Here is a 27,977-nt window from a genome sequence, read left to right on the forward strand (position 1 = left end):
GCCGAGAGGTCGAGGAGGATGAGGGCGACTGTTTCTCTGTTGTCCATCAGAGTTCTGATGTTGCCTGTGACTGAGATGAGGGCGGTTTCTGTGCTGTGATTGGCTCGGAATCCGGACTGAGAGGGGTCGAGTAGGTTGTTGTCTTCAAGGAAGTTGGTAAGTTGCTTGTTGACGGTCTTCTCTATGACTTTGGCAGGGAAGGGGAGGAGCGAGATGGGGCGGAAGTTTCTCAGGTTGCTGGGGTCTGCCGTAGGTTTCTTCAGTAGGGCGTTGACTTCCGCGTGTTTCCAGCTCTCGGGGAAGGTGGCAGAAGCAAACAAGCTGTTGATGATGGTCTGGAGATGCGGGGCGATGATGTCGTCGGCTTTGTTAAAGATGAAGTGTGGGCAGGGGTCCGAGGGGGCACCGGAGTGGATGGAGTTCATGGTAGCTTTGGTCTCTTCCGTGCTGATGTGAGTCCAGGCGTTGAGGGTGATGGCTGGGATTGTAGGTTCTGTGGTGGTTGGCTGTGTCTGGTGTCCGAAGCTGTTGTGTAGGTCGGTGATCTTACGATGGAAGAAGGTGGCGAGGGAGTTGCAGAGTTCTTGTGAGGGCGTGATGGCGTTGGCGTTGGCGTTGGGATTAGAGAGCTCTTTGACAATGTTGAAGAGTTCTTTGCTGTTGTGGGTGTTCTTGTCCAGTCTGTCTGTGAAGGAAGTTCTTTTGGTGGTGCGGATCAGTTGGTGGTGTTCGCGGGTGCTGTTTTTGAGGGCAGACATGTTTTCTGCGGTGTGGTCCTTGCACCAGGCTTTCTCGAGGGTGCGGTGTCTGTGAACCAAAGAGGTTTCCTGGTGTTGGTTTGTCTTGGGGGACGTCTGAGGGGTGCAAGGTTGTCTGCGCAGATGGTGATCCAATGCGTGAGGCTGAGGGCTGCGTCGTTGGGGTCGGTGGAGAAGGTGGGTTAGTTGTCGCTGAGAGTGGAGAGAAGCTGTTCCGCGGGGATTTTGTTCCAATGTCTGCGTGTGATGGGTTGTGTGCGGAGGTGGCGAGTCTCGCGTCGGAAGGTGAAGTGGACACAGCTGTGGTCGGTCCAGTGTATTACGGAGGAGTGGCTGAAGGATACGTGGTTGCTGGCGGAGAAGATTGGGTCGAGCGTGTGTCCGGCGATGTGGGTGGGGGTGTTCACCAGTTGCTTGAGACCGAGGTTGGTGAGGTTGGCGAGCAGGGCGGTGGTGTTGGGGTCGTTGTTCTGTTCTAGGTGGAAGTTGAGGTCGCTGAGGAGGATGTAATCCGGCGAGGCAAGGGCGTGCAGGGAGATAAAGTCAGTGATAGAGTCGCTGAAGAGGGCGCGTGGTCCAGGGGGTCTGTAGATGAGAGTTCCTCTGAGGGTGGTCCTGGGGTCGGTGTGGATCTGGAAGTGCAGGTGTTCAGCGGCGAGGGGGGTGTCTTCGGTGGAGGTGGTGACGTTGATGAAGTCCTTGAAGACGATGGCGATTCCTCCACCGACTTGGTTGGTGCGGTCTCTCCTGGAGATCTTGTAGCCGTCGGGGATGGCTATGGCGATGTCGGGGGCCGAAGAGGCGTTCATCCAGGTCTCAGTGATGAAGGCGACGTCCGGTGCGGTGGAGTCCAGGAGGTCCCATAGTTCAACGCCGTGCTTGTGGATGGAGTGTGCATTGATCAGGATGCATTTGAGGTGGTTGTTGGCGTATGGGCTGGCTGGCGGGGTGGATTCTCGGTGGAAGGTGAGTTTGCAGGTAAGGCATGCAAAGGGTCCATGGGTGCGTTTAGGGATGGCTTGGAAGCAGGTACTGGAGCGCCCCGGGTTGAGGGCGTGGAGGGTGTTGGGGTCGTAGCAGTGCTGTGGGGTTTGGGGGTGCGGGGGGCCAGGGGTCGTGGTGCTGGGCGCGGTCCAGGCGCGTACGGGCGCAGACGGGCTTGCCTTTGGCGCGCCAGCGGCGCGGCCGCACAGCGACCGCCATAAGAGGGAGGAGGGGGGGAGGAGGGGTCAGCTGGGGGCGGGGCCGAGCAGGAGGTGGCGGCAGGAAAGCGGAGGGTGGGGGGTCAGGTAGAAGGGAGGGGAGAAAAGATAGGGGAGGGGGTTACAGAGGTGGAGGGGAGTAAGGAAGAAACAGAAGAACAGAAGAGAGAAGAGTCAAGAACAGAAGAGAGAAGAGTCAAGAACAGACGAGAGAAGAGTCAAGAAGAAGAGTAAAGAAGAGGAGAGAAGAGTCAAGAACAGAAGAGAGAAGAGTCAAGAAGAAGAGTCGGGCAGAAGAGAAGAGACCTGAGAAGCATAGGGGTAGCGTCCAGAAGATGAGGAGAGGCCACAGAGGAAGAAAAGGAGCATGCAGAGAAAAGTACAGCTGTGAAGAAGATGGTGTGTGAAGAGCTGAGGAGGAAAAGTGGAGATGGAAAATAAAGACAGACACTGAAGGAAAATTGAGTGATCTCATTATAACAGTCATCTTTCCTTGCAGCCACAGTTACAATACACAACAGAAAAATTGAAAGTTTTAATTCTCTGTTCTGCTAGTTCAATTGGTTTTAGAAATGAAGGTTTTTGTAAATAGAAAATGTGATTATTGAGCACAGACGGTTAGCATTATATTCAAACAATTTGTCTGCTTTTCTTGACCCTATGTATGCCTATTAAACATTTTCTCATATTATTAAATGTGGTCCTGTTCACATATAATCTGGTCTGTCTTGTATGTAGGATCCTTTATGATAAGAGGAAAGCCTTGCCACACACAGCAGCAAGCTTTTGAGCAGGAAGAGGCTAGAATATAGTATTCTGGCATGCATTGCGCCACTTTGAAAAATGTGGCAATTTTAGCCTTCCAGGGCTACATTAGTGTAATAAAAATCACGCTAATGTGGCGTTAGAATGGTGCTAGGGGCTCTTAAATATGCACCAATATTTTTAAAATAGTATGAGGTCACTAGCTGAGGGTGGTGGAGGAGATTAATGGGAGGGGCGCTGAGAATTCTAAAACAAATATTAGAGTGGAGAGAGTGAAGGGTGTTGCCAAGGATCATGAGGGACAGTGGAAGGAGTCCTGGTGTCTTTTTTTACATTTTAGTTTCTGAAAATGGGATAAGATGGACAGCGAGTGGCGGTGAAGGTGTAGGATACCAGGTAAATATTTTTAAATGCAAGACAGAGAAAAGCGAATTAGGAAGATGAGAGGGTAAGAAAGTTCATCATGTTGAGCAAGGTTCCAACATTAACCCTTTCTAGTTATATATAGGGGATCCGTGGTATCAATTGATGAGGGGAAATGTGTTCATAATGGAGCCTTACAACATAACATTGTGGCGGTCATTCTGACCGCGGCTGTCGGCGGGCGACCACCAGAAGACCGCCGGCCGGCCCAGCGGGAAAGCCCCTTCAACAATGAAGCCGGCTCGGAATGGAGCCGGCGGAGTTGCAGGGGTGCGACGGGTGCAGTGGCACCCGTCGCGATTTTCACTGTCTGCACAGCAGACAGTGAAAATCTTTGTGGGGCCCTGTTAGGGGGCCCCTGCACTGCCCATGCCAGTGGCATGGGCAGTGCAGGGGCCCCCAGGGGCCCCACGGCACCCGTTCCCGCCATCCTGGTTCTGGCGGTGGACACCGCCAGAAACAGGCTGGCGGGAAGGCGGTCGGAATCCCCATGGCGGTGCTGCAAGCAGCGCCGCCATGGTGGATTCCCTGGACCAGCGGGAAACCGGCAGAAAACCGGCGGCTCCCCTTTTCTGACCGCGGCTTTACCGCCGCGGTCAGAATCGCCCAGGAAGCACCGCCAGCCTGTTGGCGGTGCTTCCGCCGCCCTCCGCCATGGCGGTCATGGACCGCCAGGGTCAGAATGACCCCCTGTATGTAAGATATTTGTGAATAATGAACAGTTTTCCTACTCGTTCGGGCCACCTCTGTGGAAATGAATCCCTTTATTGACAGTTCTCCTTCAATAATCCTTTATATCATATTACATGTGAAAAAAATGAAAGTTAGTACTTAAATGATTCATCTAACATGCGTTGAACTGCTTGTTTGCAGTGATATTTGTCAGTACACTTCTCTGAGAGTAGAGGTTCCATAGTCTTCCTGTGGTTGAGCAGTCATGAACACCAGGTTAGAACGGACTCAAATATGCAACGTAGTCTGTGACTGTAGAGGCAAAGCAGAAAATCCTTCCCTCTGTACAAGAAAATCAATACTGGTAATATGCAGTGTTGTAATAATGAATATCATAGCAATTACTAGCTCATAAGACGGGGAGTATGTAGCATCTGCCCAACACAACAAAGCCTTGGCTTGCAGGCACTGGTGCCAAGCACCATGTTTTCACTAATAAGCATTGTAGCATTATGTGTGGAGGCACTATTTTACAATGTAACGCAGTGTAAAGTGGTTCGACTTCTCCAAGCATTGTGTTTAGTTCACAAATTGTGTAGTTTTCCACCTGTGGTGTTAAAGTGCCACTGGACCAAAACTAAAAAGGTGAGTGTGAAAAGAGCCCCAAAAATACCCAGCACAAATTAAGCACAACCACAGTTAATGTCTCAGCTGCACTACCTGAAAGAAGAGGTATGTCTCCATTGTTTCACCATCTAATTTTTCCTTTTAGGACTCCTGTTTTCCTTCTTTTTGTACCTATTAGATGCCCATTTACCAGATTTTCAGTATTTATTGTCCAATACTCTCAACGAGTCTAAGAAGCCTTGAGCAGTTTATAAAATATACTAACTTAATTATTGTATGGACAGCCTCATGCAAATGTGTTGGAATTTCCTGTGCTAACATTGCCTCTATTTGTTAACAATTTTCCACTTCCTTTTCACCACAGCCATCTCATTGCATGCAGACACTCATCGGGATGGAACAGTGAACATGAAAAATACTGACAAGGTAAGATAGCATTGGATAATTTGTGTTCAGAGATACTGTGGTGAGGGCATCAGCAAGACATTGAAAATGGCTGAAAAGGGGAACAAAAGGTTGAAAGTGAACGTTGGCAACTTTCCACCTCTAATCAATTAAGGATGGTCCATGGGCAGGAAAGGGAGAATCCTGAACTTTAACTCTTTCCCAAGACCCTTAAGAAAACCTTCATACTAAGGCTTTTCTGGTTCTCAGTATTTGTAGATTTGTTCAAATATAACTATCATTACAGAAAGCAGGAGTCATTAGAGTCGAGGGAATTACCATAAAACCAAAATCATAATAATGGAAAATGCCCTGTGCTTTTACGAAATTAGGAAGCCTCAGCACATTTGGTAAATAATTAAATTAATAGTAAATATTCCTCAAAACAGAAAGGACTTGAACAACTAGCCCTCTCTAAGCAACAAGTAGGAAAATATGAAAGACTAAGATGACGATTGGTTCTTCCCCAAATAGCACACCCTTTAAAATGTTCCAGACAGTGAAAACACAAAAATTCCCAGCATACTTTTAAATAAATGATAGCACTATAATCTTTACTTGCTCATTAGACCAATTGTCTATTAAGTTCACCACACCATGTATTTGCAAATGATTTTCATTGGCTGTAAATGCCAACATTTGTTCTACAGAATACATTGTACATTTTATGAATTCAAAAGCAGGAGACAAAAAAAACTGCTTCTGCATATTTAGAATATTGACATAGCAACAGAAAGATTGGTCATAGCCTTATAATATTACAAAATAAGTACATCCCTTCACAAAGAAGCTAGAGAGAAGTTTCATTTGCAAAGAAGGGCAGAGACTATGGTTTGATCTGAATTTGTATGGTTTTAAAAATCAAATAAAGCACATAAAGGAGTGCCATTCGTGCACAACAAAAACACATGCACTTTTAAAAATGTGGCCACATGCATGATTATGCTAATGAAAGCACACCTTTGTTAGGTATTATTCTTCTACTACACAAATTATTTTTCAAATATGAAAGCAGGAGCCCATCAACACCGGTGTTCAAGAAGGAAGAATATTTTCTTGTTCTTTTTTGATATGCTGCACAAACACTGTGCTCAGTTTACAAAGCACAATGAGCAACTAAGCAGTTTCTAAATGCTGATTTCACAAAGTATAAAGTTCATTCAAAGAGCATAAGCTGGGCCTCTTTGCTACAGGAGACATGGTGGGGTCCCAAGATTTTAAAGTGTTAGCTCTTTTAAAAGAAATATTTTCCTGTCTGGTTATCTACTGTTTATTCTACTCCTCTTTTACAGGGTTTTATCTCTTTTACTCAATCCAACCATTACACAAACAACACAAGGTGTTTTAACTAATGGCAAATAAAGAAATATCAGATTTATTTAATATGTGAGGTATCCTTTTATGATCATCATTGTTTACCCTCCTCCCTAGTGGGTATCTGTCAGATGAATTTTCTAATTATACTCCCCTTTCTGTAGTTTGTACTGCTCTATTACCTATTAAACTTCAAAAAATAGTTCTGTTGGGATGGGAATGTCTCCTACATGGGGTACAGTCATGTAGCCCACCGTGTGTATCTGGAAACCTGTATTTCTTTTTTTTTTGCCTCTACTCTCACACTAATATAGTGTGTATGAAGAGGCCTGAGCATGCTGATTGACATTTGTGAGGTCCTGGATGTGTCCTGTGACCTGGAGGATTGGATCAAGCATACCCTCAGAATACAGGGAGTGAACTACTGTCCATACCACAGGCATAGTACATAACGTGGTGGTGGCAACTTATTCTGTTTTCTTGATCCAAAGAGTGTCCAGATCATGTTAGCTGTGTCACTGGAGCTGATGCCTAATGACTCAGTAAAGTAAAGTTATTCTTCTATGTGCTAACCCAGATTCTACAGCTAACATCCCCAGTGTGTGCTAGTGTAGGTGACATCTTGTAAATGAATGAACCAAAGTAATGAACGTCTGCTGGGTCCTGGCCTGGCTGTTTGCACGAGATAGAGGTGAGTTTGATTCCCAGACAGTGGGAGTTTATTACTGATATTCCTAAAGTTGGAGCAAGGAGACCTAGACACTCACGTCAGTAGAAAGAAGGCACGCCTTCTTTAGAAATTTGGACAATCATTTTGCTGAGAAGAGCTGCTGATTAGTATTTCTGTAGAACTGCCATGTAATGGAGTGCGGGGGGCAGGGGTGAAGATTGACCCTGCAGTCTCTGTTTTTCAAGGTAAAGGGACACCTTAGGTGAGGCAGGCCATTTGTCTCTCCACTGGTCAGTCTTCCAAGTGGCCGATGACAGCCATGTACAGAAAACTTTTATGTTTTTGTGCATCTGTTGTGGGTGCGCCAGGTTGGATACTACCCTTTTGTGAGAGGCATCACTCTACACAAAGGCTGTATCTGGAGAGCAGCCTGGAAAGGATCTTTGAAATGGACAACCATTTCAAACCAGTTCTGAAAAGGCAGACAGTGGATCCACCTTTCCTGTCTGTTTTGACTGTGTAAAATGGGATCCACAGACCCACTTGTTCCTGCTCCAAGTTCTCTATGAACAACAAAGGGAGTGCTCTTCAGAGTACCCAGAGGACTGCAGGGCTACCAGAGCTGGTGTTCTCCAGGCAGCCAGCTTTCCAAAGGTAAAGGGACATCACCGGTGTCTATTCCTTGATGCAGGAGGTGATTACCTATGCTGCAGTGGCTACAGCCCAGCCTGCCCACTAAGGGAGAGAAGAAGCCTGGCAATCCAACCAAAGGAGTGACTTTCCAAGCAGGGCAAGGTGCAGCATGACCCTATGTAGCAGTGTGCTAGTCATGATGTAATATAGAATGGTGGGTGCTGAGAATTCCTCAAGCTGACAGATGAGTCTGTTGTCAGCTAACTGGAGGTCACAGTTTATTGAACTGAATAAAGACTATTGAATCTCACTAGCCTGTGTAAGTTACTACATTATTTGGTGACGTGCTGCTGTGCAGGGGCGGACATCGGTGACCTCCACCCTTGGAAAGCCACCACAGATCGAATTGGCTGGCCGTAAGTTGAAAGTACATTGATGACAGTAGCAGCATGTTTGGAGTGGCATGTAAATTGAAAAAGAAGAAAAATTCTTTACAATATTTATGATCAGTCATGGAGATTAGTTACGATTGACTAAGTCAGTTAGGCGAGGCAGCTGGTGAACTGTTCGGTTGGGCCTTTGAAAAGAAATAGGCGAGCATGAATACGGTTAAATGGCTGAGGGGAAACATAAGACAAGTAATTGTATAGATTTTTTTTCCAAATGCATGGGACTCTGCATACAGTGTTTACTTATCATAGCACACATTTCACCAACGTATGAGCGCTTTCTTGCTTGCGCTGCTGTAAGAAATCTGCAATATACTTGACTGGTCTGCGAGTGTGCTACATCGCGTCTTATGAGTGCTCACCAGCTCATGCTCTACCAGCCAGCCTGAGTGCAGCAGCACTAGTCTGTTGTGCCTTATCGCAACTTATGAGTCCTTTGGGTCCCATATGACTTGATCATCTAGAAAACATTGAAAATATGTGCAACTGTATTACGAACTAATAAAAGGCAATAACTTACTGGGTTATTCTGATTAAGGAGATTTTGGAAGGCATATGGACACTGCAAGGTGATGGTGAACACTTGTTTAAGATGTTCTAAGTCCTACTCTACAAACTGGAGGAATAGAAAAAGGACTGTAATAAACATATACAGTGAAACATTACAACAAAAGTCAACCAAAAGAGGAGTTTTGTTTTTTAACTTTAGAATATTATTTTAGTTACTTATGTTAACCTGTTGTGGTAATTAGTTATTTTGGTTAGTTAATTTAGCTTGTTATATTCATATTACTTTTATAGGATGGCTGAACAAAGTATGATGGCACCACCCACCTACTTAACTACAGGTGGAGAACCTACATTTCCTTGGAAAAGATGGAAAAATGTGGTTTTACTTACATACTGGCAATAGCAGGAGACAAATATGGGCCAATAAGGAAACAAGCAAGTCTTTTACACCATTTAGGGGCTGGAAGGAAGAAGAATATATGATGACTTGCCAGAGATATCATTGAGTTTTGGAGATGTTCAAGCTGCAAATGTGTTTGAAATGTCCTTAATGATGATTGATAAATGCTTTACTCCAAAAGTAAGTATTGTTTTTGAAAGGCACATTTTTTGCGTGCCCAAAGAGAGATAGAAGACATTCTGTAGTGGAACTAAGATGGTTCTATGATCCCTTCTGCCATTAAGTTATCCAATTACTTTTTAATGGCCCCCTCATCAAATATGACACTTGTCTTACTTTATGCACCACTGGTATAGCTATTTTTTTGAATTATTCTATGTGTGAAACCCTTCATTCATCCTACTTTTTCCTGGGAAAACCTGAGGAAATTCAAACACTATTTCCTCACCTTCATTATACTCTTTGTCTTTCATATTTAGAGTTTCTATTGTCATAACAGGTTCCTTCGCATTAGGATTTAAAACAATGCTCATATCCTTCTCCAGCGGTGGTAGCTCCGAAGGATGGAGGAAAAAAATGTGTTTATGCACAGATTCACATGAACTGATCAATAATATATGGGTGGACAGACACCTGTTACCAAATATATCTGAAATTTTAAGTATGATTGGAGGAGAAAAATGGCTCAGTGTGCTTGACATCTCATCGTGTTCCATCAAGTAAATCTACATAAAGGATCAAGACCATTAACATCATTAGTTACACCCTTGGGGGCATTTAGATATCATAGGATGCCATTTGGCCTTGCCTCCGCCTCAACTGTTTTCCAGAGAATGATGCAGAGTATTTTCCAGGAAATGAAAACAGTTCTATGTTTCCAAGATGACATCTTGGTAGTAGGTAAATCAGAAATAGAGCATGATGAGGTTTTGGGGGAAATTTAGTCGAGGATTGAAGGGCGAGGATTATTTAAAAAAAGGTAGAAATGCCAGTTGAAAAAAATGCAGGTGGATTATTTGGGCCATGAAATTTCAGAATTAGGAATTAAATCAAAGAAAAGCATCATCAAATCTGTATCTGAAGTTCCTAGGCACCAAAATAGGGTACAATTGAAATCCTTTTTGTGTCTTGCTGTATATTGTTCTGCGTTTATATGCCAAATTTGCTAAAAAGGTGGAACCTACGCAGTTGTTATCAAAGAATAAGAATGTGTTTGAGTGGGGAAGTAAGTGTGAAGATGCGTTTCGAGAAATCAAACAATCCATCATTATGTCACCATCACTAAGTCATTTTAATGTGAATAATAAGAATGAATTTACCTATGATGCTAGTAATGATGGATTGGGAGCTGTCCCAGAGGATGGATAGACAGGGGAAGATCGTAGGATTTGCATCCAGGAGAGTGCCCAGAGCTGAACAATTCCATTCCACCATTAAGAAGGAAACCTTAGCTTGTTGTTGGGCACTAAATCATTTTAGGTATTATTTATGGGGTTTACCCTTTATGGTTTGAACAAACCATAAACAGCTGCTTCACATATTTAAATGTGGCAAGGGATTGGAAAGTGGTGTGACGCCAAGGATAACAGGGTGTTTATTATCTGTGATGGGTTTACATTTTGTAGTAGATTATGTCAAAGGGAATTAAAATGTTGTGGGAGATGTGTATCCCATATGCCATTGAATGAGAGTCTGCATATTGAAAAAGAAGTAAAGTTGCAATTGGTGAGCATTTGTAATGTGGGTGAAATTGCATTAACAGAAGAGGATTGGCAACGAGGTGTAGCAGAGGATGAAACATATGGAGAATTAAAGCACCTTATAAGTGAGGGTAGGATCCCTGGAGATTGAGTGTGTGAAGGACTGCAGATATTAGGGGCCAGATGTAGCAAAATCCGATTTTGCGACTTGCAAATTGCAAGTCTGAGCGACTCGCAATTTGCAAGTGGCAAAATCGGATGCAGAATGGTATCTCAGACACCTTCTGCGACTCGCTATGGGGTTGCAAAGACCCACCACATCAATATTCATGAGGTGGGTCGCATTTTGCGACCCCATAGCGAGTCCCTGCACTCACAGGGATGGTGGCCTGCTGTAGTCAGCAGACCTCCTTTTTTGTTACTGCTTTTTAAATAAAGCAGTTTTTTCATTCATTTTGCAGCCCATTTTCCTTAAAGGAAAACGAGTTGCAAAATGAAAAAAATACCGAAACCATTTGGTTTAGTTTTTTTCACAGTAGGCAGTGGCCCATAGGACCACTGCCTGCTCTGAAAAAATATTTCTGTCGACATTCACAAAGGGGAAGGGGTCCCCTCGGGACCCCTTCCCTTTTGCGAATGAGTTACCACCAGTGTAACACTGGTGGTAACTGCGAGTTGGTTTGCGACCGCATTCGCGGTCACAAAACACCCCTTCCTATTTGCGAGTCGCATTTCCAAATTGCGAGTCGGTACCGACTCGCAATTTGGGAATGAGCATCGCGTGAGGCCATTTGCATGGCGCAAACTGCGATTTTCGCAGTTTGCGACATGCAAACGGCTTGCTACATCTGGCCCTAAGTGTGGTCAAGGCTTGCTTAAGCATTTGTGGATCAAAAGTGTTAAGATGTAATTGCATTGTTCCACCAGGAAAAGTGAGGGCAAGATTGATTGAAATCAGTCATGAGGGACATGTGGGAAGAAGTAAGACTAAAAGAATACTACAGCAATGGTTTTGGTGGCCAGGTATGGATAGAGAGGTGGAAGAGAAAGTGAAAACAGTGTAGCATGTGGTAATAGTGATAAGAGTAAGTTGTGGAGAAGACCACCTCCGAGTTGTAGAAGAGTTGTAGAAAAGTACCAGATTAACCTTGGAAACAGCAAGCAATGGATTTCATTGGTCTAGTGGAGTAGCTGGGGAGACAAAATCCTTTTTTGATTCTCATAGTTGATAACCATAGTAAGTGGTTTCTTGAGAGAAGCATGGAACATGTAAATACTGAAAATGTGTTGAATTTTCTTAAGGAAGTGTTCACCGACGAAGGAATTCCTAAGGTGATCACAACAGATAATGGAGCGCAATTTGTTTCTTCCATGATGGTGGAATTCGTAAAACAAATGGGCATCAGACATGAAAAGGTAGCACAATTTGGGCTACAGGTTAATGGTTTAGTTGAGAGAGTGAACCGTATCATAATGGAGAACATTCAGCTTTCAATAGCTAATGGATTGTCATGGAGGAATGAATTGGATAAAAAGATTTGGGCCCATTGAATTACTCCACATTCCACAACAGGAGTTTTGCCATTTATAGCCCTCAAAAGGAGAGCACCTGCCACCAAGGAATCACCAATGTGATTACAGGATAAGAAACAATTGTGGGTTGATAGAAGATCCATGAAGAGAGAAGTGGAAGAAAAACTGAAAATGATGAACTGGAGTATGATAAAAGAAAGGGTGTTAATAATATACATTGGGAATGTGGAGTATGGGTAGTGACAAAGAAATCTGGTCTAGTAAAGAAAGGGGAGAGTAAATACTCTCAACCTCGCCAAGTTATAAAGGTAAATACATTTTTTGTTTTATTGCAAGATGGGAAAGAATGGAGTTTCGGAAGTCTGAGCAAAGTGTGTAGACCTAATGAATAAGAAAAACATACTTTTAAGTATTTCGTATGTAGAATGTTTACAAATATGAAACATTTGAAGTATTTAAAGTAAGTATTTTGTGTAATGTTTACAAATGTGTTCATTCTTCATGAGATTGGCTTTATAGAAAAAAATGAGAAAAGTGTAAATCTAAATGTTAGAATATTTGCATGGGGTAAGATATGTAGGAATGTGCTACTCATGATGTAATATAAAATGGTCGATGCTGAGAATTCATGAAGCAGACAGTTGAGTCTGCTGTCAGCCAGCTGGAGATCGCAGTTTCTTGAACTGACTAAAGAAGATTGAATCTCACTGGCCTGTGTAAATTAGTACACCCTGGTGCAGTTGGTCTGCAGGAACAGAGAACTACAGAAAGCAATCTGTGTGCCCCATTGTCAGTGGGCTCCAGACTCTTGTGTAATTCCCAGCAGGAATCAAGAAGAAGTGGCACAGCTTGTGCTAAGCCACTGATGTTACTGAATATTTTGTGATCTATGGTGCTGTGTATAAGTAATGAACTGCAGCTTAACCTGAGTAGATGCTCAAGAAATAATCAACTGTTACATGATCTGACCTGCTGCACCAGAATAAATTGATTGTGGTATGCCCTGACCCACTGGAAAAGAATCAGTAGCCTGAACTGTAACATGAGCCACTGCACAAGGAGTAACTGACCATGGTGTTACATGAGCCATAGTCTCCCTTCCAGTCTGGGCAGATCCTGGTCTACATCCTGATACAACTTTTACGACTATAACAGTCACAGATATGACCACAAGGATGGCCTTTTAAAGTTCATCCAAGAAGTGGGGAAGCAGTTGAGCAGACAGAAAGCAGGGCAGTGCCAAGAATCTGCTTGATCTACAGACCTTGCAAACGTATTAGGTAAGAAAATCTACAGGTCTTGCTTATGTGTTAGGTGAGAAAATTATAGTGTTGGGGTAAAACTGTAACATAGCCAATTTTCATACATCATGCCCAAATTATGGAATCTACCCAAGCCAAAGAGGGGACCCAAGGGACATAGCACAGACAGGTGTAGAGAGAGAGGGGCTCCAATGGTTTCTAGAACCAAAACACTAAATTGCTTATGTATATATCTGTATGTGGCATTTAGTTCTAGTGTTCAATAAAGCACTTTTCTCTTCGAAAGTCAAGTACCATGTTGGACAATCCTTTGTTATATGGATGTGTGTTTGTTGAGTGCTGAGCATCAGCATCCCCACGCTATCTTGCGATTGCTAGAACTGAAAAGCATTTGTTGAAGGAGCTGTGCATGGTTCAGTTTGCAGATCATAGTAGGACAAATCCCAGGACATTAAAGGCTAATGACCTTAATCTGCAATTGTTGAGTTTTAGGAGCCTCTGATGGCCCTTTGGTCTCCTTTGACAGGGTCTGACACTTTTATCTTTCCCTGTGTAATATGCCTCTCTTTTGACCTTTTATTCTTTTGTCTTTGTAGTTGTCTTGGAAGTGGGGCCCATATGGGCATGGTGCCATACTGCTAGTGAACTGTGACAAGGACCAACCTAATTCTAAAGACATGGACAACGAGGATGAGGGTATATTCACTTACAAAGGTAATGGACATGATGTGATTGGATACTCATCAATAGTAATGATCATGATAGGTACCCTCTATTGTGTCATACTCTTTTCGTATTCCACCATCATCATGCTTAGAATAATTTATTAATCACCATGCCTCAGAATAATTTAGTTATATGGGTGTAGTGTTTCTATCCCATTATAGATACCTCAGCTTTGTTTTCATCACATCAATTTAGACTATAAGGCGTCTCCACACTGTGACATTTTATTAGTTTTCAAATTTTTTAGCATTTGTTACTCTTTGTATCTCGTCCATTCTAGGGATGTATACAGATAAAAGATAATAATTTCTACCTGCAGAATATGTCTATTGGATCACTCTAGGCCAGTGGTTCCCAAACTGTGGATCGTGAGCGATTTTTGATGGGTCGAGAACTTGTAAGCAATAAATAAGGATGCTTTTAAATTCTCTATTTATCTTGTCACATTTGTTGCGCTTCAGTGACAGAGGTCAAAAGTCAAGCTATGTCTTCTGAAAAAATGCTCCCTCTGTTTTTTTAACACAGAGGTAGGTGTTTAGAAACTCCTCTCACTTTGTAGTCAGAAACAAAAGTACAGTGAATTATGTGTCAATCTTATAGGGGTACAGAGAGTGTGAAAGGAAAGGCTGTAGGGTGTCATTTGTGTAACACACAAGAAAATGTAAATACCTGTTCAACAGACTGGAAAACAAAAATGAAGCCCATTGTTTTGTAATTCTGTAGTGTGATGGAAACAAAGGTTTGATAGGATTAAATCAAGACACTTTAACTTCATGATGCGCGAATGATAAATATTGACGCCCAATTTCAATATTATCATGCAATATAATTTTGTCAATAAAACTCTATATATATGCACTTTTAATGGCCATTTCAACAGAAAATGGTCTGTCTGTAAATTACAGTACTTTACCACACAATGCTTTATTTACAATAAAAAAATCACCCGCTCATGTCCATTAAAGCTAAGTGGGTCACAAAAGTATGTCATGCTAGAAAGTGGGTTTGTGGTTTGAAAAGTTTGGGAAAAACTGCTCTATGCCATGTTGGGTGTGGCGTCAAAAGTAGTTACTATGTACTCTTCTTCAATTAATTACTTCGAAAGTGAAAACTCTGCATTGGTCACATTTGGGGCTATGTACCATTTCTAAAACCACCTGATAAAAGCATGTGAATGTAAAGACACATAAGGATTTTGTCAAGTGATGTCATCAATGCTGTAATATCAAATGTCTTCAGTGATGTCATAAATGATGTCATAAAACATGTCATGAGTGATGTCATTTAAGGTCATAAGCATGGCATGGTGGGGGCGCAAATTATATTTAACGCTGCTAACTATAACCAGTGAATTTCTGTGTTTTTTTTTGTTCAAAATGTTAACCTCATCACTGAGAAATTCACCTAACTATAACGTTACTTTAACCTTTGTTTTTTTCAGTGACTTTCTAGGGTCCTTTAAAGTAGAAATATATTTTAAAATACACAGAGAGTAACTACTCCAACAATGCCTGTCCTGAGAATGCTCAACTTCTTGGTTTTTGTAACTCACACTTACAGAAATATTCCCAGCATAGTTTTCATAGTCTTTGTATGAATCTTTACATGACCTTCATATCTATATTTTAAAAAGACACTATACTGTAAACTATGGGGGTCATTACAACATTGGCGGTAAAAGCTGCTTACCGCCGTGCAGAAGACCGCCAACACACCGCCGCGGCCGCGGAAGTCCGCCACAGCTATTATGACACACATTTCGGAATCCGCCAAAATTCAGACACCCACACAAGTCCGCCACACCAAAGGTCAGTGATAAACTGGCGAAAACAAAACCTCCACCGTCACGCCAACAGAAACACGCCCATGCTATCACGACCCACGAATCCACGCGGCGGTCTTTCAACCGTGGTATTCCATTGGCGGTACACACTGCCGCGCTCAAAATACACACACATCTCCAAAACACCGCCACATTGGACAATTCAAAATACACACACCTGATGCAGATACACACACCACTCCCACACAATCAATACTATATAAAACACACACCCACATCACCCACAAACCCTTACGACCAAAAATTTAGACGAAGGCCAGAGAGACAGCACAGCATAGACAACCCCACCATACAGAGGCACACAACACCATCACCCACACTACTTCCACGCACAAAAACACCACACACCAATACATATCACCACACTCATCACCACATACACCAACCCACACATCACCTACACAACCCCATGGCACGGCAAAGACACCCCAGGTTCTCGGAGGAGGAGCTCAGGGTCATGGTGGAGGAAATCGTACGGGTAGAGCCACAGCTATTTGGATCACAGGTGCAGCACACCTCCATAGCTAGGAAGATGGAGCTATGGCGAAGAATAGTCGACAGGGTCAACGCAGTGGGACAGCACCCAAGTAATAGGGACGACATCAGGAAGAGGTGGAACAACCTACGGGGGAAGGTGCGTTCCGTGGTCTACAGGCACAACATCGCGGTACAGCGGACTGGCGGCGGACCCCCACCTCCTCCCCCACCACTAACAACATGGGAGGAGCAGGTCTTGACTATTATGCATCCTTAGGGCCTCAGAGGAGTCGGTGGAGGAATGGACTCTGGTAAGTCAAATCTTAACTATCATATCCCCCACCCTACCGGCATGCTATCACAGACCCCCACCCTCACCCCCTCCCCTATCACTCTAACTCCTCACTAATGTACTACTAACACAAACCACACATCCCAACCCCAAGCCCTGCATGGCACAACAAAGCATGGACACCCCTCACTAAAGCATGCCCACTGCACATACCCATAACACCCCCTCAACCATCATCAAACAAGCCCCCACACAGGAGTGCTAGCACTGTGGTACAAGCTCACCCACCCATGGCAACCCATGACACACACAGATGCAATAATCATGCTTTTATACCCCTGTAGGACCACTACCCAACGTCACCAGACCGGAGGGTCCAGACATCTCTACCCCACCCACAAAAGAGGCCCACAGTGATGACAGCAGCTCTGTCCTACTGGATCCAGATGACCAGCCCGGACCATCGTGGGCCTCGGGACAGTCGGTTCCCCACACCCAGTCACAGGCCACCATAGACCTTCCACCCTCTGGTAACACCAGCAAAGCACCCACCCAGCGGGCCCATACCTCCGTCCCCAGGACACGTCAATCAGCTGTGTGTCCACCACTACAGGGAACCCAGGATAGCCCACCACCCCAACAACAACAGGGACCTGGGGGCAGTGGTAGTGGGCACACGGTCCAGGGGACGGAGGCCCAGGAACACAGGGGAACTGGGAGGGCTGCTGTGCGACAGGGGGCAGACAGGCCTTGGGAACCCACTCTCCACGAGGCCCTCTCCTCCATCATGGGAGCCTACCACCACTCCCAGGAGACGATGGCAACGGTACTGGCCAAGTTTCAGGAGACCCTGTGCATGCAGGAGGAACAGTATTTGGGCTTCAGGGAGGAACTCAGAACCATCAGCTCCGCCCTGGGCACCATCGTAGGGGTGCTGAAGGAGATACTTAACACCAGGAGGGACACCGTGGCACTCCAAGGGGCCCCTGACACTAGCATGGACGAAGAACTGCCCACCACCTCCGCCGGCGCTAGTGGACAGGAGGCACCGCCACAGGACCACCACACCAGCACCCCACCCCCTGCAGACGGAGGACCACCCCGCAAGCGGTCCCTGAGGTCCAGGAACAGGACAGAGCACGATGCCAAGACCCCGGCCAAGAAATGAGACCACCCTGATTGTCATCCCACTGTCCCACTTTGTAACCCTGTCCATATTGGAACTGCCCCAGCTCCACTTCCTATGCCCATATGGGCAGTGCACCTGTGAGACTAATAGACTGGACTCTGTCATGGACATTCCTCCACCATCACCCATCACCATTTTACCACCCCCTCCAATATTTAGCACTTCAATAAACACCCTTGAAGCACAAAACAATCTGGAGTCAGTCTGTGATTTTGAAAATGTGTATTAGCAATGACAGTGACAAAATCCGTTCTCAAATGTAATGTCAACATACCTATGTCACACATCTCAAGTCCATGAGGAATCTAAGCAGATGACACACGTTGGTAACCACACCTGTGAAACCGTAATGGAAATGTACAACTCAGTTACCATATACTGGTTGAAATCGACAGACAGGATAGAGGTAGAAGTGTGAAAGTACTTGTAGTAGGCAGGAATGTGTACTCACCTGTGTGTCACTGGAAATATTGCTGGATAACTGAGTCCCTGTTGTCAATGCCTTCTTCCTCTGCTTCCTCCTCATCACTGTCCACAGGCTCCACAGCTGCCACAACACCGTCATCTGGACCATCCTCCTGCAGAAAAGGCACCTGTCGTTGCAAAGCCAGATTGTGAAGCATACAGCAGGCCACGATGATCTGGCACACCTTTCTTGGTGAGTAGAATAGGGAACCACCTGTCATATGGAGGCACCTGAACCTGGCCTTCAGGAGGCCGAAGGTGTGTTCGATCACCCTCCTAGTCCGCCCATGGACCTCATTGTAGCATTCCTCTGCCCTGGTCCTGGGATTCCTCACTGGGGTCAGTAGCCATGACAGGTTGGGGTAACCAGAGTCCCCTAATAGCCACACCCGGTGCCTCTGGAGTTGACCCATCACATAAGGGATGCTGCTATTCCGCAGGATGTAGACGTCATGCACAGAGCCAGGGAACATAGCATTTACCTGGGAGATGTACTGGTCTGCCAAACATACCATCTGTACATTCATCCAATGATAACTCTTCCGGTTCCTGTACACCTGTTCACTCCTGTGGGGGGGGACCAGAGCTACATGGGTCCCATCAATGGCACCTATGATGTTAGGGATATGTCCAAGGGCATAGAAGTCACCTTTAACTGTAGGCAAATCCTCCACCTGAGGGAAAACGATGCAGCTCCGCATGTGTTTCAGCAGGGCACACAACACTCTGGACAACACGTTGGAAAACATAGGCTGGGACATTCCTGATGCTATGGCCACTGTTGTTTGAAATGACCCACTTGCAAGGAAATGGAGCACTGATAGCACCTGCACTTGAGGGGGGATCCCTGTGGGATGGCGGATTGCTGACATCAGGTCAGGCTCCAACTGGGTACACAGTTCCTGGATTGTGGCACGGTCAAACCTGTAGGTGATGATTAAATGTCGCTCCTCCATTGTCAACAGGTCCACCAGCGGTCGGTACACCGGAGGATTCCGCCATCTCCTCACATGTCCCAGCGGACGGTGCCTAGGAAGGACAACAGCAAGCACAGAGTCAAACAACTCAGAGGTATGTACCCACAGTCTACACAGAACACGAAACATAATCCAAAAAGTTGCCTATATGTGTGTTGAGTCTAGGCCTAGGTATGTGTGACATAGTTGAAATTGAAGCCATGTGGGCCCCTGAAATGGCGGCTGCCTGACCTCTAAACTGGGACAATGGGATGTGAGGTAACTCCGCTGGCGTTGTACACCATCGCGGTAGGCGGTCGAAGACCACGGCGCAATGCTGCATTGGTTAACATTGGACCCTACGGGTCCCAGGAGCCAATGACGAAGTGCGTCGGCGGTGATGATACGCACCGCCGCAGACGTCACCGCCACGGACGTGACCGCCATTTTCTATCTGTTCAATCACTCGATACCTGATCTTCGACAGGAGAGGACCTACACTGCAAGTGCTGCTGTGACCTCGGTCTGGAAGAGACAATGGCTCGTGCGTCTGGGGTAAGGGCCCCTGCCTTCACTGCACAGGAGTTGGAGAAGCTCGTGGACGGGATCCTACCCCAGTACACGCTACTCTACGGTCCTCCAGACCAACAGGTAAGTACACAGGGAGCACGTTGTATGGGCTATGCCTGAGTGTAGAGGGCTGGTTGTAAGAAGGAAGGGGCCACAGTTCTGCGTGCATGAAGGACTGTGAATGCATGTGCCAATTGGCAAGGCTAGGGATGTGGGCCACTTACTTCGACGGTGCAGTTGCTAATGACTTCTCTTCTTCCCCTGTACATTTCATGTAGGTCAACGCCCACGAGAAGAAGGATATTTGGCGTGCCATCGCCAAAGACGTCCGGACCCTGGGGGTCCACCACAGACGGAGCACCCACTGCCGGAAGAGATGGGAGGACATTCGCCAGTGGAGCAAGAAGACGGCCCTGATGTTCCGGATCCTGGCATTGGCCTACCCTGAGTTGGATGGGCGCTTGAGGGCATCACAGCAGACACAAGGGGGTGAGTACAACATCATTGTGCGGACTTTGCGCACAGTGAAGGTGTCTGGGTGGGGGAGGAGGGCTGTGGGTTTCCCTAGGCCAGGGCGAGTTCCGTAGGCTAGGCCCCTCCGTAATGCAGGCCATGTGGCACTCCACCCCACCTCTGTAGAGTGCCAAGTACAGGTATACGTGCCCCTGTGTCATCTATGTGTGCAGATGTCCACCACAGCCATGTAGGCCATATCCCAGGAACTGCATCTGTAGAGGCCAACAGCACGGCGTGGTGCAGGGGGCTGCTGTCTCTGTATTGTCCGCCAACGGTAGCGGTAAGCCATGCACTCAACCTGTCTTTCTTCTGTCGTCCCCCACTTTTTGTGGTCTCCTTGTTCTTGGGTGCATCAGCATCATCAGGCGGAGGTACAGTGGCACCGGAGCACGAGGGAGCTGCATCCCACATGGCCATGGAGGGCCACACCACGGACTCTGAATACACCAGTGGGACGGAGGGTGAGGGGAGCTTCACGGCGGTCACAGGATCTGCAACGAGCGACACAGACTCGTCCTCTGATGGGAGCTCCCTTGTGGTGGTGGCAAAATCTGTGCCCCCCACTTCTACAGGTACAGCCGCCACCCCCCCTACCAGCACCGCCCTCCCAGCAGCCCCTCAGCCTTCGCCCCGTGCCCGCTCACCCAGGAGGGTGGGCATCACCTTCGCCCCAGGCACCTCAGCCCCTGCCCCTGTCACCTCTGCTGCCCTCAGTGAGGAGACCATTGACCTCCTCAGGTCACTCACTGTTGGGCAGTCTACCATTTTGAATGCCATCCAGGGTGTAGAAAGGGAATTGCAACACACAAATGCATTCCTGGAGGGCATTCATTCTGGTCAGGCTGCCCTTCATCGAACCCTGCAGACTCTGGCCTCAGCACTGGTGGCAGCCATTGTCCCTGTCTCTAGCCTCCCCCCTCCAACTTCCTCCACCCAGACCCAATCCCCTGTACCCCAGCCTATCCCAAGCACATCATCAGACCAGCATGCACACACGTCAACACCCAAGGGAAGCTCAGGCAAACATAAGCACCACACATCCCACAGGCACTCACGCAAGCATCACACACATACAGACACAGCAACATCCACTGCCTCCACTCTGTCCCCCTGCTCGTCGTCTCCCTCCTCCCTCCCAGTCTCGTATACACTCTCACCTGCATGCACTACCACTACAGCCACTAGGTCCTGCACCAGCACACCCACCAGCACACCCCGCTCACTTGCACTCACCACCCCCACTACCATTTACACGTCCCCTGTGTCCTCTCCCAGTGTGTCTGTGACACCCCCTCCCAAAGTACACAAACGCAGGCACACACCCACCCAACATACATCCACCTCACGACAGCCTCCTGCACATGCACCTGCACCCAAAGCCACAAATGTTACACCTCCTACAACCACCTCCTCTTCCTCTACTCCCAGACCCCCTCCAGCTACCCGTCCCAGTGTTCCTAAGAAACTTTTCCTGACCAAGCTTGACCTCTTTCCCACCCACCCACCCCCTCCAATTCATAGGTCCCGTACTAGCACCTCAGCCAAAAAATCTCTGGGACCAGTGGTGCCTGTTGTTAGAGGTATGTGGTGTGCACCGGGCACCAGGGCAGCCAGTGTGACACGGAGCCACAGTACAGCCAAGCACCGCTGAACAGGGCAAGCACCGCTAAACAGGTAAAAAACTGCAAACTCAAGCACCGCTGAACAGGGCAAAGACCGCCATGGCAAGCACCGCTGAACAGGTCAGAAACTGCAAACTCATGCACCGCTGAACAGGGCAAAGACCGCCATGGCAAGCACCGCTGAACAGGGCAAGCACCGCTGAACAGGACAAGGACCGCCAACTCAAGCACCCCTAGCCCATGAGTGGCAGGGGCAGTGACGCAACTGGGACCGTCACGGGAAGAGTGATGCACTCTGGGCACCAGTCTCCCTCCAGAACCAGTGGAGACATGCATCCACTCCGTCTGTCCTTAACAGGATGAAGCAGTCTGGGCACCAGTCCTCCTCCAGAACCAGTGGAGACATGCATCCACTACCTCAGTCCTTGGCAGGATGAAGCACTCTGGGCACCAGTCCCCCTCCAGAACCAGTGGAGACTGTTATCCACTTGAGAGACTGTGGCTTTGCACTTCTTAGGATGGTACAGTGGGCAACCCACCCACTGTAGAGACTTGAGAGACTGTGGCTTTGCACTCCCCAGGATGTAACAGTGGGCAACCCACCCATTGTAGAGACTTGAGAGACTGTGGCTTTGCACTCCCAGGATGGAACAGTGGGCAACCCACCCACTGTAGAGACTTGAGAGACTGTGGCTTTGCACTCCCCAGGATACATCAATGGGCATGGAGCGCCCTCGTGGATCTGGTGTGGTGCATTTATCCGGCTGAGGTGCCCCCCCTTGTGTGTGGGCCTCGCCCATGCATTTTGGGCCCAGTGGTCCATGGACAATGAATGGTGCATTACCCGTACTACTAATCGTGATGTATATTTTGTTGAATGTGTATATATATCTGTATATATTTGGTTACTGTATTTTGATATATTACAATGGTTGAACTCATTTCCTTTTGTCTTTGGATTCTTCCGGGGGGGTTGGGGGTTGTTACTTTAATGTTTGGATATGCATTGGTGTGTGTGTTGTAGTGGGTGAGGTTCGGGGTGGGGGTGGGGGTGTTGCGTGTGTGTGCCCCTGACTTTTGCCTCTTCCTCCCCTATGTCGTAGGTGCAGTACTCACCGCTGTCTTCGCCGCCAGCGTTGATGATGGTCGTATAGGAGCAGGAAGACAATCGCAGGGAGAATTTGGAGTTCCGGTTCCATGGTGTCGTCGTTCCTCGTGGGGTGTGTAGAGGTGAGCGTTTTCCCTTTAAAATGGCTGTTTCCGCCGTGTTTTTATCCGCGGTGAATCCGCCCCAGAAAAGGTGGCGGATTGGTGGGTTGTGATACTGTGGGCGGTACATTGTCCTCCGCCTGTCTGTTGGCGGTGACTGCCGTGCTGTTTGTCTGTACCGACGTGGCGGTCGGAGTGTTAAAGTGGCTGTCTTTGTTGGCGGTTTCCGCCACGTCATAATTCCCATTTTTTTACCGCCGGCCTGTTGGCGGTCTTACCGCTGCTTTAACACCGTCCGCCAGGGTTGTAATGACCCCCTATGTGTTTTCACTATATGCATCTATTTTTAAGGTGTGTGATTGCTCTCGCTGGTATCCATCAAGAATGAAGATTCATACATTTTGTTCTAATCAGTTGTACAGAGTCTGGCCAGATATTGTTGAATGCTAATCTTTAATGATAAACTAAGTACAGTATGGATATTGTACTAATTATTTTGATTGCAAATTTACGGCTGTCGAAGACGATTGCAGCAGTCAAACTCACAATTCCCTGTGTGGACCATGAGGGGCTGTACTTCCTATCCGACTCTTGCGATCCACTTGTGAGATTGTACATTTGGAATCAAATTCATAACACTTTATTTTTGCAGTTCTGAAAAAAATAAGACATGACAATTGTACTTTAAAGAGGAAAAACATTTGATGGGTTATTACATTTGAGATATTAAGAATGTTCTCTGTTTTTTAGGAAATCATGGGCCTCAAGTGACTTATCTTGTGGTCATGCTTCTCTCCAGTATGACAGAAGTTCAAATAGAGTATGGAGTTGAAATCACCTTTATACTCAAAAGTATGTCTTGCATAACATCTATAGAGACTATCATATGAAAACACACTATCCTCTCAGGTGAGACATCTCCCCAGAGTAACATATGTGCAAAGTAGGCTGCGGGTAGAAGCTGTTCTCTCTGCACATACGTCTCGTCATACTGATGAATGCCCATAGTAAAGTATAAAATAGAATAGCTTCTCTCTTCAGCACTGTGTATTGGACAACTTGTGCCCATATTTCATTGTGGAAATATACTTACCTTTGTTTCAAATGCCTCCTACTGGCAATAGAATATGCACAGTTGCTGACAGCAGCGTGTTTTAGAGTATAAACATGCACTTGCCTCTGTGCAAAGATGCCTCTCTTGCATTACAGCTACCTTAACTAAAGCATGCAGCACCTCACTGTTGCATGACAACTAACCAGATCTGCATTTCAAAATATTTAGCTCCTCTATTACCAACTCTTTATAGGATACAAAATGAGCATAATGCCACTCACATACACATATATATATATATATACATATAATAGCATATTTACAGTACCTCAACATGGTACTGCCAGTGTTACTGAATTTTGCAATACTATAATAAACTTGAAATTTATAATAAATATTAAGGAAACAAATCCAAAGTAACTTTAAACCTATTTATTACAACAAAAGTTAACAATACAAGACCACATTAAAAATTACTATAAACAACTATAGCATGAAAAAAAAAAACACTGTTAAAAAAATACAATTTTTTCTGACGTTCTTAAGCTCCTTTTAAAACCCCCCACACATACTTTATTTGCCTATGTAGGTAGTACTTCTGTTTTAGTCTTTTAGCCACGTTAGCCTGCCAAAGAGTCTTTAGATTCATGCTATGTTATGGCAGGCTAGGTGGCAAAGCAGCATATCTATTTATACAGGTAACAAAGTTTATTGCGTCTAAAGTTAGCTTGTGATGCTGAATTACTCAACTGTTCAGGTGACTGCATATCCTTCCAAACTGAATGCACTGGGCCAAAACAGGTAGGTATTGCTGAGCAGCACAATAATCTTCCACCTCTTAACAAGACTCTTCTTTGCTACTTATGTAACCAGATACACTTCAGAGACACGTTTCCATTTTCCTCCTGAAAAAAGACAACTTAACCAAAAAGGTTAAAGTTATATGCAGGTAAATATTTGATGACAGTGATACATCAGTATATTTTGTAAACATTTCTACGTTTTTCACCCACAATCACATATTTATATCTAATGCACCAGTAACTTATTACTTCCTTTCTCCTGAAAAATTCCACACCCTCGCCAAGTGCACTTTTTCACAAATAAATTATGACACGCCATCAAACCTAATTTTAAAAAAGTTTATAACTTAACACTTTCCTTTTTAGACACCTTTTCTAACACTCACTGCAGCTTTTCACTATAGAAATAGCAATATCACCACTCACACATTTGATAGGGCTAAAGTATATTTACAACGAGGTTCATAACAACAGTGCAGCTTATATTATTATATTCCTTGTTTTAATGGACAGTCACAGCTTCCTTTAATTACAAGTCAACAGAGTTTGCACTTTTCATGTTTTAACACAATTTAAAATATATTATTAAATACCTAAACTTGGAGATCTTTTTAAATGAAAATGACAAAGCCAGGCCATTTTAGCTCCAGATAGATTATCTTTTGCTCAGCATAACTCAAAGAGAATTCCTTCTCCTCCAAAGCACTGAGAACAAGCTGAGCTCAGATAATTCCTTCTCCTTCATAGGACTGAGAACAAGCTGAGCTCTCTCTCATTCTGCACCTAATCAGATCACAGAATTTCCCCAACCATGTGATAAGAATGGCAACTATTGGTGGTGCCTTAGCCCTTTTTTCTTTATTCCCCCCCTATGATTTCGCAAGACTCTCATGAAATTGTAAAACACCTTGTGGATGGCCCAGTAATTGTCCATTCAGGCCGGTGAAAAGCTCTTGGGATTGTACAAAACAATGGTCAAAGGGGATGCACAGCAGGGGTTTGCATCAAGGTCTGGCCCTGTGGCCAACCTATGTCCCGCACAACCTTTGGCAGTGTGCGTTGCAGGGCTTGGTGGCTATAGGGGGTTAGCTGCAGGCCTTGCATCCAGTCTCCGCAATGCATGGCTAAAGGCTGTGCGCTGTGGTAGTTGGATTAATGTATAGTAATAAAAATTACAATACGCTAAAAAAAATATAGAAATTCACTGAAAAAAAACAAAGGTTACAGAGACATTATAGTTATGAATAGAATTTAAAAACAAACATAGAAATTCACTTAAAGAACCAAAGGTAACAGGGACATTATAGTTAGACTCACATTTTAAACAAACAAAATCATTGAAATTCACCTGTTATAGTCAGTTATCTCAAGTGACTATAACTCATGCCATGAGGTAACTATAACTTGCGTCCTCACTATGCACTGCTAAGTAACCCACAATTACGGCACTCATGACATTTTTTATAACATCGTTTATAATATCAATGTAATATTTGCAGTACAATTTTTGATGAGAAAACTGTGCATGGCAAGGGCACAAGTTATGGTTACCTTAGGGCATGAGTTATAGTTACTTGAGATAACTCTAATTATAACAGGTGAATTTCTATGCCTTCTTACGTTTAAAATGTGACCTTAACTATAATGTCCCTGTAATCTTTGTTTAAAAAAAAAAAAAATGAAATATATATATATATATATATATATATATATATATATATATATATACATACATATATATATGTATATTTTTTGTTAAAAAAGATATATAAATAGATCTACTGGTGCATACCAGTAGGTAGTTATAGTTAGAATCTAGTTTCTATAGAAAAAGTGTTTTTTTGTTTTATTAATAACTTTGGCACTGTTTCACAAATCTTCATGGAATGTTCAAAACTAGTCTGCCACTCACTTCAGGTGCTGTCTTGAAAGGTTTGGGGTGATCTGTAAAGTGGGGAGCCAAAAAAAGGGGGGCTCAAAATGCTTTTTCCCCATGCAATTTCCAGAGGGATTCTTAGACATGACAACAGCCCGAAGTGCTGGACATAGTTACACCAAATTTGGCAGAAAGATAGATCTTGGTCCACAAAGTGTGCTTTTCGGTGTAAATCCTTTCAGTAGTTTTCAAATAATTAAAGAAAAAACTTGTATATCTGGGTGAAGCCTAAGTACAGATTTCAGGGTGAGATCTGATTTTCTGACAGTACTTCAACCAATAAATGCTGGCAGCTATCTTGTAGTGAATATACATGATAGCACCTTCTAAATGATCTACAGAGCTGAAAATGAGAGCTTAAGCTTAAATGTACGGGCAAACTCACTTTATACTTTATATATGTATATATATATATCAAGAGAATGATATGGCAGCCGTTACAGGACTCTGGGACACTGAACCCCACTGAAATGCATTGTAGTGAATGGCAGGTTTTGAGGATCACAAAAAAGTAGAACGTAAAAAGGGTGATAAAAGATTTTATTGACAAAATAAATCATTTTTTATGGTACTGTAAAAGTTTTAGGAATTGTTGTGTGTTCTAAGTTGATTTTCACCCTTTGAAAAAGTATTCTGCTGAGATTTCACGGATCATGGCTGAAAGAAAACAGTTTTGCGTGATTTTTTTATAAAGGTGCTCCAGAAGCTAGAATGAGAGCAAGTTTCTGTAAATTCACAATGTCTTTCACAGCCAGATGAAAATGAAGTTTGACATGCTCAGTAAAACATGTACTTGCAACAGCAGCAGCCCCTCATTTTATTCCCTTGTGTTATACTGCAGCCTCCCAGAGAATTCTGAAGAACAACTAGAGCACCGAAGTCTTACGTATAACAAAAGTGCGGCACACCTGAAGCCATCTTGATTGAATCAAAGTAGTATAACTTAAAACATTTGAT

General features: G+C 45.0%; 1 protein-coding gene across 1 annotated transcript in view; it reads left to right on the forward strand.

Annotated features, from left to right (window-relative positions):
• Positions 1–27,977, forward strand: part of LOC138300898 (protein-arginine deiminase type-3-like) — a 624,978-nt gene that overhangs the window by 260,837 nt on the left and 336,164 nt on the right. The window contains exons 4-5 of the mRNA XM_069240758.1: positions 4,812–4,873; positions 13,959–14,076. Of these exons, the coding sequence (XP_069096859.1) occupies positions 4,812–4,873; positions 13,959–14,076 (180 nt within the window). The remainder of the gene's footprint in view (positions 1–4,811; positions 4,874–13,958; positions 14,077–27,977) is intronic.

This window comes from Pleurodeles waltl, chromosome 6, assembly GCF_031143425.1.
Source record: "Pleurodeles waltl isolate 20211129_DDA chromosome 6, aPleWal1.hap1.20221129, whole genome shotgun sequence".
Lineage (NCBI taxonomy): Eukaryota > Metazoa > Chordata > Amphibia > Caudata > Salamandridae > Pleurodeles > Pleurodeles waltl.